The sequence below is a fragment of the Chrysoperla carnea genome, chromosome 4 (genome assembly GCF_905475395.1).
Source record: "Chrysoperla carnea chromosome 4, inChrCarn1.1, whole genome shotgun sequence".
Classification (NCBI taxonomy): Eukaryota; Metazoa; Arthropoda; class Insecta; order Neuroptera; family Chrysopidae; genus Chrysoperla; species Chrysoperla carnea.
Window position 1 is genome coordinate 33,415,224 of NC_058340.1, and position 11,621 is coordinate 33,426,844.

Sequence of the window (11,621 nt, forward strand, 5' to 3'; positions counted from 1 at the left end):
ACGCGAAAAAAGTAAAAATCGTTTATGAACGACACAACTGAGAGTAGTGTCATTCTGGCAGGTTTCTAAAAATCCAGCCAGAAGATAAAAAACATTTTGTCAATATGTATTTTTTAGCAAAAAACCCCGTTGTCTCTATAACTGGTTCTAAAGTAATTCAACCTTGCAAAGCGTGCAGAATGTGCCAAATGGTGATTTTTTCGTCACATGTTTTGTTAAAAACCTCAAATTGTTTTTAGTGACTATTTTTGAGGGTGTCTAAAAATTTGAATTTTGATAAAACTGGCTACCGTGAATTAGATTCAAATATCATGAAAATGGTATAAATATATATATATTTTTTTTTTGATGTGCGGTTTTTTAGTTATTACTAAAATTATGAAGTATATAAAGTTTAAAGTAAGTGTATTTATTTTTCTTAAAAGAAAAATTTGTCATTTTTTTATAAAATGTGGATTTTTAAATACTAGGCATGTTATCATCTAATGACATCTATCATCAACAAAATAAACTACGAATAAATAACCTAATCCCAGTCACAATGTCTTATCTATAAAAAAAATCTTTTTATCCATTGAAAATGGTGTTTGTTATTAGTAATTTTTGTGTTTCAATAAACTATTGTAAGTAATTTGAAAATATTATTTTGTTTCTCATAATTGCTATCATTTTCTTTTTAAATAGGATTTATTTTAGAAAACGCATATTTTCCATAAAAAATTCACGAACACAAAAATTACTTATCAAGATTCAATATTCTATTTACAAAGAAAATAACATTTCGACACTTTTCATTAACAAATTTTCCTGTTAATACTTTTTTGTATCGTAAATAACAGCATTTTTAGTCAAAGAAAGTTGCTAATTAAATATTGTAACCTTAAGTTTAAAAAAACCATATAACTTTATTCAGCATGTTTACGTTATCGTTCAATATTTACAAGGATTTCTTTTTAGTAAATTCCTTTCATAAATCAGATTTTATTCATATTATTTGGAGTCTGCTATGGAAATTTTCAGACTGAATTATTACACAATATGTGTAATATTTCATTATCGATAAATGCCACGAATATAAACAAATATTAAAGTATGTTTGTTATTTTTTAAGTGATGCGGCTTGGGGGTCATTAAGTTCATTCAACAAGCCCTTTTTTTATGTTTTTTTGGTATTGTTAACTAGTTTCTGAATTTTAAATTGGTATGATTTTTTAATCATTGAATATATTAATAAATTATTGAAAAAAACCCAAATATACTCGAAGTAAATAAATTTGTTTATACCGGGTGTGTCACGTAAAATATTGTTTTTTGCTAAGGTAAAGCAATATTAGCCGCTTTTAGCAGACATAAATATCGTCGAGGTGACATTTAAAACGAGTCTTTATACATTTTTCACCCCCTACTTCGATAATCTATTTTTTAAAGATAAATACGCACACAAAGTAAATGCTTATTTATAAATCGTTGTCATTAGATTTTCAAATTACATATTCCCAATTTTTTTTTTATTTTTCAAGTGTTCATACAGTAAAAGGTGCTGTGGATCCAAAAGAGGCAAAATATTTATGCTTCGTTTTGTTTGACTTTCTAACAATAAACAAAGCACAATAACGGTTGCCTTGTTTTTTCGAGTGTTGTACAAAATGATTTTTGTATTCAATTATTTTTTATCTGATGCCACTGAAGCTACCAGCGGTTGGTAGATCTATAATCAATAAAATAATAAATCTATAATGAATAAATGGGAATTTTTTTCTTCTAGTTTTCTTGGTATGTACTTGTTACTCGAAGTTTACAAAAGAGGTTTAGGTAATTGGGCAAACGGACTCGACCTTTAAAAAAGTTCTGGAGTTTCTTGACTTTGACTAAACCGATGAAATTCGGATTTTCTGCCTTTCAAATTAATGGGAATTTTTTTTTCTGTTTTTGTACAGAAGAGTCCTAGGTGATTGGACAGACGGGCTCGACCTTAAAAAAAATTCTTTAATCTTTTATCATTAAATAAATCAGCACAAATTGACTTTACTTTCCTGCTTGTTAAGTTGATAGGAATATTTTTCTTCATGAGTTGTTGGTCTGGACTTCTCCTTCGAAATGTACAAAGGAGACCTCGGTGATTGAGCAGGCGGAGTCGACCTTTGAAAAAGATCTGGAGTGTCATGAACTGGATTAAGTTGCGAAGTTATGAACTTTTTATCCTGTCTTAATTAATCGAAATTTTCTCTTCTGGTTTTCTTTGTCGGGGCTCTTTTCACTAAGTGAACAGAAGAGGTCCGAGTTATTGGACAGGCGGACTCGACTTTTAAAAAAGGTCTGGAGTCTTTTATCGATGAATAAGCCGGGATAAGTCGACTTTCCTACCCGTCAAGCTGATGGGAATTTTTCTCTCGAGGTTTCATTAATTAGGTTAGGACTCTTTCTATAAAGTGTAAAGAAAATATTCAACAATTTCCGAAAATTGGAAAGTTTTATTATTTTTAACCCGATTTTTGAAAATCGTGATTTCATTTTGATGCTAAGTGGCTATTTCTCTTGGACTATAATATTAGTAAAGTTACCATTCAATTCAAATTTAAAAAAAATTAATGAATAAATAATGCATGTTTTTATAATTTTTCAGGATACCTTCCACATCGAATTTTATATGATGTTAATTTTGGTGCCATTTCAACTGGTCAGTATCAATCTGCGTAAAATTGTTGTTAGAGCTCTGGTGATGGATAATCAAATAATTTAATTCTATATAATAACTCATTTGCATGTGACCAAAAAACAAATATTTTTTAGACAATATGATTATTCGGTTCTATTATTATGGTGATAAGGTTGTGGTTGGGGCATATATTTGGGGCTAACTCCTCTCTCTTCTTCTGCATGAAATTTATAATAATGTAGTGCGATTTATTTTTAAAAACAAACTATAAATTATGTAAATAGTATATAAAAAAATAATTTAAAATCGTGTCTAGTCATTCTATTGCCAAGAATATAAAAAAGCTTTCGTTACCTTTAAAAAATTGTGTATTTAAAATAATTTAGTCGGTAAACAAACCACCTAAGTCACAAACCAAAGAACAATATTGTGTGCAGCAAAAAAAACCTAAGGAAATGACGAATACCAAAGAAAAAATTCGAAAACATCAATGCGAAGAATGTGGTAAATATTTTTTAAGTCGTAATGATTTACGAAAACATTTACGCGTCCATTCCGGTGAAAAACCGTATGAATGTAAAGAATGTGGCCGTTGTTTTCGACAAAGTGGTAGTTTAAAGAATCATATTGCGTCACAACATTCACCTGGTATCGAATTTTCCGAAATATTTATATGTAACTATTGTAATAAATCATTCCCAGTCAAAGAACGTTTACGTCTTCATCTTCGCATCCATACGGGTGTTAAACCGTACTCTTGTACACAATGTACAAAAACATTCGCCCGTAGCGGACAATTGGTACAACATTTACGAACACATACCGGACAACGACCATATACATGTGAACAATGTAATGCCAGTTTTACATGTATTGCCAATTTAAAATTACATACAAAACGTCATTTTGATTTACGTGATTATATATGTGATATTTGTGGAAAATCATTCTTACGACCTGACGCTTTAAAGAAACATTTAACATGTTTTCATGGAAATGTACGGGCTTTTCATTGTACAATCTGTAATAAGGAGTTTAAGGGACATTTATCACAACATATGCGCACACATAAACAAGATAAACCGCATGGATGTGCGAATTGTGGTGCAAGATTTGCGCAACGCTCACAATTAACGGTACACCAACGGATACACAGTGGGGAGAAACCATATCGATGTCAAGTATGTTGGAAAGCGTTTGCACATAGTACGGCCTTGAAATTACATACACGCCGTCACACAGGCGTTAAGCCATTCAAATGTTTATTATGTGAGAATGTAGCTTTCTCTCAGTTACCCCACTTAAAAAAACATATGCTTTGTATTCATAAGACAAATAAACCCTATCTTTGCACCCATTGTAAGACGTTCTTTAAAACGAAAAATGACTTAGAAGCGCATCAATTAGAATGTAAAAAAATTGAAAATGATTCTGTACCAAATAATGTAAACGGTTTGAAAAAGGATACGGTTGTTGAGCCACCGATGCCAATTGAAAAAATGCGTTTACTTTTGGCGGTTTTATTAAAGAAAATTTCATCACAAAAACGTTTAGATGAGCTGGGGTTTAATAAACGTTTGATTGATGATGTATTATATGAATCGATTAAAGGATCAGGTCGTGAGCCATGCAAAGACGAAATGCTAACAGAAGCGGAACGCTTAAAATCAAATGTACAAATTCTCTTAGAGTGGACTGTGCCCAAACAATACATGGATAAATTTAAACTTGAACAGAGATCAACTGAAGAATTACTTGAAGAATTAACTTCTTAAAATAATAGTTCATCTTAAAAAATTAGTACAAGCTCCCTTGGTATGAGAGTGTCCCGCATCGAATACATTCAAAATAAGTTTCCAAGTAGAAAGACCACATGCAAGGATATGTTAGTTTATAATTGTACTCCTGAGGAATTACAATTACTCTGATTGAGCTCTTTATCGTGGAGTATAGGAATTTTTTCTGTTAACAATATCCTAATGAAATTTATAGAGGATTATAAAAGGTGTCAGTTCTCATAATTCTTTTTTCAAGGAAGTGCAGTTTCCGTCCATCATTATTTATTTTATCGTTTTCAAAGCAGGCTTCATTTGACATAACACTTTTACGCCTGTGTTTTTTCCAATAATGACATATTAGCGGACAAATTACCATTACCGTTGAACAAAATCCACGTGTTGTTCTTCAGTAATTCTGGTCATTTTATAAAATTTTCTCCATGAAACGTTTCAATGCAGCTAAATAGAATTATTTATTAATGATCTTGTTTCTTTTGGTTCTAATCCACGATGGGTTTAAACATAAAAAACGAAAAAGTAAATCCGGAAATAAGATTATCTTCTTCGCTTTCTTGGAACTCGGTTAGTGCATTGTGCGCCTCTTAAACTCATGTTTTACATATTTATTTCATCACATATTTGATTTTTAACAATTTGAGGGAAGCTCTTGTTTAATTTTTCCGTTAAGAGTAAAAATCAAAACGCTTTACTAAGATTTATGCTCCTGTAAATTACAAGATACATTTGCAGAACTGTAACTTATTAAAAAAAGTAATAAAAGCAGAACTGTAAGTTATTAAAAAAAGTATTTTTAATAATTTACAAACTTTTCTAAATAAATACTCTCGTTACATTTTTAACAGAATTTATATATAATTGTCTCCATTTCCTATAAATTTCATTAGGTTTACTTTCTACTCGACAACTTTTTCCCTGGAGTCAGAATTAAAATATTACGTTAATAAAATAATGGTGCTTTTTTAAAACAAATTTTTTGAAAGTAATATTACAATATTGGTATTGGCATTATACAAAGTATCTCAAAAATCATATTTTGTTTACAATGTTGATGAAGCGATTTTTGAAATACTCTATATTTTGAAAGTAGAATTTTAATTTGGAATAAGGTAGTTTCTGTAATGCCGGGTGCGAGATTCTATTAAGCTATTTAATAAACCAACCAAGATGTTAAGATGATGGTATTTTAGTCGTAGAAATTATTTTTATTGATGTGAAGCAAGCTTAAAAGTGAGGTTAAAGTTATTAACATTAATGAATACGAATTTACTAACTAAAAGCTGCTCATCAGTCATAGACAGCCAAAATTTTGAAAGAAAAAAACCGTTTTAAAATAAGCTTGAGAGAATCTCTCTACGCAACCGTCCTGGAGGTTTAACCTTGCAAAGTGATTTAATTATACTTTTCATTAATGTTGAAAGTATTAACGCCACTTCTAAGCTTCAGGGGTAGATTTCTTCTTCTAAACAAGGAAACCTTTTCTTAGCCATCAGATTCTTGACACTTGGTGCATAATGTATTTATTATTCAATAATTCCTATAAGCTGTGAAATTAAACTTTTTTAAACTCAGACTTATCTTTGATTTAATTCTAAGTTAACTCAAAGTTAAAAAAGTTTTATTTCTAATCTGTAGCTGTTAAAATACTTACATATGATTAGATATTCTCAATGCTTCTTCAATGGATAAATTTAACGACCGGTTTCATAAATAAATTCTATTTTGATGTATCACTTTTTTAGGTTTAATTGCCATTTGTGTGATCATAATTTATTAATCGTAGTAGGAGAGGTTCAAGAAAATGGGTGAGTAAATGATTTCTTTTAGTAAAATTGTATCGATGTAATCGAAATTTAGGAAAAATTTTTCATATGTTAAAAATTAAAGAGTTTTGTAGCACATTTTTTTATAAATATTTTATGTCCACGAAATCGGCCGTTTTTGCTATTTTTACTAGAGAGTCAAGGTAATAATTTTGTCATCATCAGACAGATTACATCAAATTTTATAATGGTTAAAAACTTTGAACATTTTAATGAATTAACTTATATTTTGAAAATGATATATGATCTCAAATTTTTTCTGTTTAACTAAATATTTTCAAAAATATAAATGAAAATTTTTTAAATACTTGAAACATTTAAACCATTATAAAATTAACTCAACTTTCTAGCTTTTTTATATTAAAATACCTAACGGTATTGTATTGGTTGTATTCGACGGCCTTTCAAAATCACAAATACTTTTATTTTAAGCGAAGTGTGCATGCGTACACCACTGAAGCAGATATTCGAAGTAAGTACGCATACTTTCCCTCCGAAATGAAAAAACGTCGAATATGGTCATTTTTATTATACCAAAATTATACATAAAGTACAATATTAGATTATATCTATCTAGTTTCATGAAATATGTTACCAAATAACATACTGGCTATGTTTACCAAAGATTATGGCTATAAGGGTTTCAATGAAACACAAAGCATTTTTATTAATTTTTCTTCTAAAAAAAAACTATTACTTTAATTGTATAAAAGTATAGTCGATTATATTGTTTATCTTGCCATAATTATTTCATTTTTTCAATTGTGCCATTTTGGGATTTCATTTAACCGCGAGTTACCATTTTTAATAATTGTTTAACTGTACATAAGAAATATTTTTCATTATTCATTTGATATATTCATAAATTAATATTAATACAAAAAGTAAGGTCATAAGAAAACAATAATTGTAATTCACAGATTCGTCTTATTATAACATAAATTTCTATTTAAGTATACTCACTGTCAGAAAAAATGCCACAGTTAAAACATTCTAAGCACTCATCATATGTTATGTTATAATAGTAACACTTAGAATGTTTTAAAACGAGCATTTTTTCTGACATTGAGTATACATTAGTATATTGGATTTTCCAGCTAAGAGATACTAGTTGTGTGTCGTCAACTGTACGACAAAGTTAAATGTTCGGGCAATTGACATTTTGAAGTCAAATTGACGCCAGTTGGACAATTTGATGAAACACATCGAACATAGCTTATCTTGTAGTTTAAATAATAACCCATATTACTAATTTTCTTATATTTTCTTGGCCATTAGTAACAACAGATAATACGATACAAATGACATTGACTACAAACACTCTCTAGAAAAATTTTATAAAAAACAATCTTTAAAAAAATATCGCCATCCGGCGATAATAATCCGTACTAATTAAAAAAGGAAGTTTTTAGTAGTTCAAATTTAGACTACCGGATGGCGATACTTGTACTTACCATTTTTAAAGGCCAAACAAATTATTCAAATTCGAATTGGATAAATTCCCCCAACTGACGATAATCATGCGTACTAATTAAAACAGGAAGTGGTTCCGATTTAGATTTCCCGGTTACTTACCATTTATCTATAAAAAATGATACTTGTTTGGCAAATAGCACGACTTTAGAATTTTGTAATTTGATATCAATAAGAGGTGTTTGATTACGAAGACAAGTTAAGTTTATAATACTTTGGCGATGAGAGCTTAACTTTAGAATCCATTAAATTCAAAAATTTCCTTTTTCATACTCCTAAACTTTTACATACATCTAAACCTAATTAAATTTTAAATATATTGTCAATTGTCATGATAAACGATATTAGAGGTGCGAATTCGAATTACTTTCTAAATTAAAATTTCCATAGTAAAATTTACTAAATGCTGCTATAGAAATAATAATCTAAATTTATAATGAGCAGATAGTTGTAGGTTACTTAATTATATTAAGACGAATTTGTGTTGGCTTCATACTTTAAACTTTTTATCGTCTATTTTAATAGATGTACTTATGAATTATAAACTATAATTATATATGCTTGGGGTATCGTTATTTCTTCTACCCTGTATGTGACTAAAGTAACCTTACGAGGGGATTCAACCATATAAATCGGTTTATCCCTCATTTAAATAGCGTGTCGTCATTACATTAAATCAAGAACGCCATTGTGTAGGAGTGTTACGAGCTCTGAATTGTATACGTGTTTATGATTCTATTAGCAACTAAAATTAAAGAGGCTGAAATCATCTTCCTGACTGATAAAATTATATATTCATTTTCTTGATTTTCATTGAGATTCTTTGAAAAAATTTACTTTGTAAAAAATCTAACCAAATAATGTTCTAACTTTTCCTGGATTCTTACTGGTTACTGATGTCACTAATTCAAATAATTTAGAACAAACCAGTCAAGCATATAATTATAGTTTTGTAAATTAAAATAGGTTCTTATTTTCATTTTCTTGGTGGTGGGTTATTAACTTCTGTCCGTTTCATGCATAGTCTTAGTGGTTTACGACAAAACAGCAATTTTGTATTAATCGTGGCAAGTTTTGTATATCAGACTGAAAAAAATTTAAATTTCCTTCTTCAATCAAAATTCTTTAATCAAAGTCGTGCAAGGCAACTATAATTTGAGTTGTTCAAGGGTAAATTTTTAAAGTCCAAAATACAAACCTGTTGATTTGAATTTTGCTGTTTTTGAAACACGCTACATAATGTACGTAGAACGCATATTCATAATTGGTTCATTAGTTTTCAACAATCTATATCGCCTTAAAAGAATTTTTAGTTAAAAACTTTTTCATGACAAATAAAAATCACCAAAAAATTTTTTTAATCATTAACTCATAGTTTCTCGAAAAAGTCACCCAGTTAATAAAAATCTATAAAAATTAGTTTTTGCCAAAAAATAGTATAGATATTCCTGATTCAATGTTTTAAATTTAAAAACGAGTTATAGTGGAAGGCGAGAAAAAAGATCACTATTTAGGATGTACGTCTGTAATACGTCCTAGATTTGGAAATATGTGCACAAAATTTCAATCATTTGCTTAAAGTATGGTGACCCACTATATGTTACGTATTATTGAAGGCCAAATTATGGTCACAGCGTTGTATTTGACAGACTAATTTTATTTTTGACTTACCATTTGGAACACAGTCATCCAAAAAAATCATCATACCATCATACTGTTCCAGGTGGCTATTTTCAGCTATCCAAAAATTAGGTCATGATGATTTCCTTTCAACCTATTAAGGGTACTGGATCCGGAAACCATCTACATACGTTGTTGTCATTGATAAATAATTGCAGAAATCGTAATTTTCAAGTTCTGGTACAACGGACATAATCATTTTATTAAATTTAGGACAAAACAATTTTTCATTTGTTATTCAATTATCTTCCTAATAGAATTACGAAAATTTTGTGCCAGTGTTAAAAATCAATTTTTGAATGAATTGAATGAAAAGCACTTATCCGCTTGTTACACAATTAAGCTGGTTAGAATTATGGATGGTAGATTTAAGGACTTCTTAAATAGGCATCAAAGTTAAAAAATTGTCCAACTGAAAGCAATAAATAACTGTTTTACAATTGACCAGGCTGGAGCTTGTGTAGCAAAAGTGCGTTTTATGTAAACTTCTCTGTTTGATCTTTTTCTATTAAATTATTTCTCTATGCTACGCTAATTACTTTGAACACTTCTTTTAAATTGTACACTTTTGCTACAGCAGCGCCATTCTTATTTAATGCTTTTCAACAGACATTTTCTGATAAACTTAGATGATCCTCTTGACCTGTACCCTCCTTAGTTAGAATCATTGGCCAAATATTCCAATTACCAAAAAGTTGCACATAATCACCTTCGTTTAAAACAATGATCTCTCAATTTTTAATTTTCAATGAATTGTTTTTTTTCATCGAATTTTTGAAAAAAAATCAAATAGTATTAACAATATTTTTTAAATATTTAATAGCCCACCAATAATTTTTTTTGTACTGAAAATTTTTTTATTTCTACTAAAAACTATAAGCTAGTTAATATAAGTATAAGAATTGTAAATTATAGGTGAAATTTTTTATTTTTCGTCAATATAATACATACGCATAAATTATATAAATAACAAAAATTATTTTTTTTACTAATAAAATAAATGAATGGTTCGTACGTAAGTGAAAAATTTAAGAAAAAACCATTTTGATTTAATTATTATTTATTTGAAAAGAAAATATTACTGTGGAAAAATTATATATGTTGATTATGAAAAATTATTGTGAAAAATGTTTAAAATAAATATTATATTATTTACAATTACATTTTTTTATTTTTCTTACTAGATTATCCGTCCTCTTTCCAGGGAAATTTCAAATCTGTACGATTTATGATAGTGTTTCGAGTGCCAAATCAAGCCAGCGAGAGGCTTGTAGCAAATTTTGTAGTGGGGACTATTTTTTTTAGTATTCGTAAATCTAGTTAAACCTCCAACGGAGTCCTTTGCCAAAAAATTAGCATTTTTCTTCTATTTGACTTTGCTTTCTAGTCTTCCTTATTCCATCTGGGGAAGAGGATTTCTATTTTTACATCTTGCCCGGCAATGCATTTTCGCCAAAGTTGAACTTGATCGAGCCAGATGTCACGGGAATCATCTCGCAAAATTGAAGAATATGGTTCAAAAAGTTGAGCACAAGATTTTCCATTTTTTTGGGAAAGAGACAAGCAAATTGATATAGGGAGATTCTCAATGGTAGGGATGTTTGCCCTCCAAACTAGTTACATTCATAAATACTCCAATCATATTAGGGTTTCACCTTGGAATCTAACGGAATAAGCTAACTTTTTGTAATCATTAATCGATAATTAAGTGAAAAAACTGTATAATAGATAAGGTCAATCGTGAATCCCAGTCTATTATGCGGTTTTTGTCCATAATTATTCATTAAATATTACTTAAATGATTGTTTAATACTTCTGCGCTCTCTATTTCAAAAACGGTTCAACATACAAAAAAAAAGGTTTCAGGCAAAATTTGTAGAAAATGTTATCCTCTACAACTTTTATAATAAATGCTAACACGATTGAACGCAAAAGAAACGAGATATTAACAAAAAACTGATTTGTGAATATCTAACGACGCGAACGCGTTATCATTTGTGACTTTTGATACAACATTTGTACTATCAAAATAAAGGTTTGTACAAAAAATTAGCTTATTCCGTTAGATTCCGAGGTTGATTACTTATTTTGACTAAGATGATCGGGTTAAAAATAATTTTTACGTTTACTTCAAATATTTGTTTTTATTTCAACTTTTAAAAAACATTTTCATCAAGTAACAACTCAGACAAG

The 11,621-nt window shown here is 29.1% G+C and overlaps 1 protein-coding gene across 1 annotated transcript; it reads left to right on the forward strand.

The window, feature by feature from the left end:
- Window positions 1–535: 535 nt before the first annotated feature.
- Window positions 536–5,149, forward strand: LOC123297516 (zinc finger protein 501-like). The gene is made up of 2 exons (XM_044879210.1): window positions 536–623; window positions 2,624–5,149. Exon 2 carries the CDS (start codon window positions 3,112–3,114, stop codon window positions 4,429–4,431), a length of 1,320 nt encoding a protein of 439 aa, XP_044735145.1. The 5' UTR covers window positions 536–623; window positions 2,624–3,111; the 3' UTR covers window positions 4,432–5,149.
- The last annotated feature ends 6,472 nt before the right edge of the window (window positions 5,150–11,621 follow it).

What these genes read in the sequence shown, in the direction of transcription:
- LOC123297516 (XM_044879210.1), top strand. Translation starts at nt 3,112, where the DNA reads ATGACGAATACCAAAGAAAAAATTCGAAAACATCAATGCGAAGAATGT.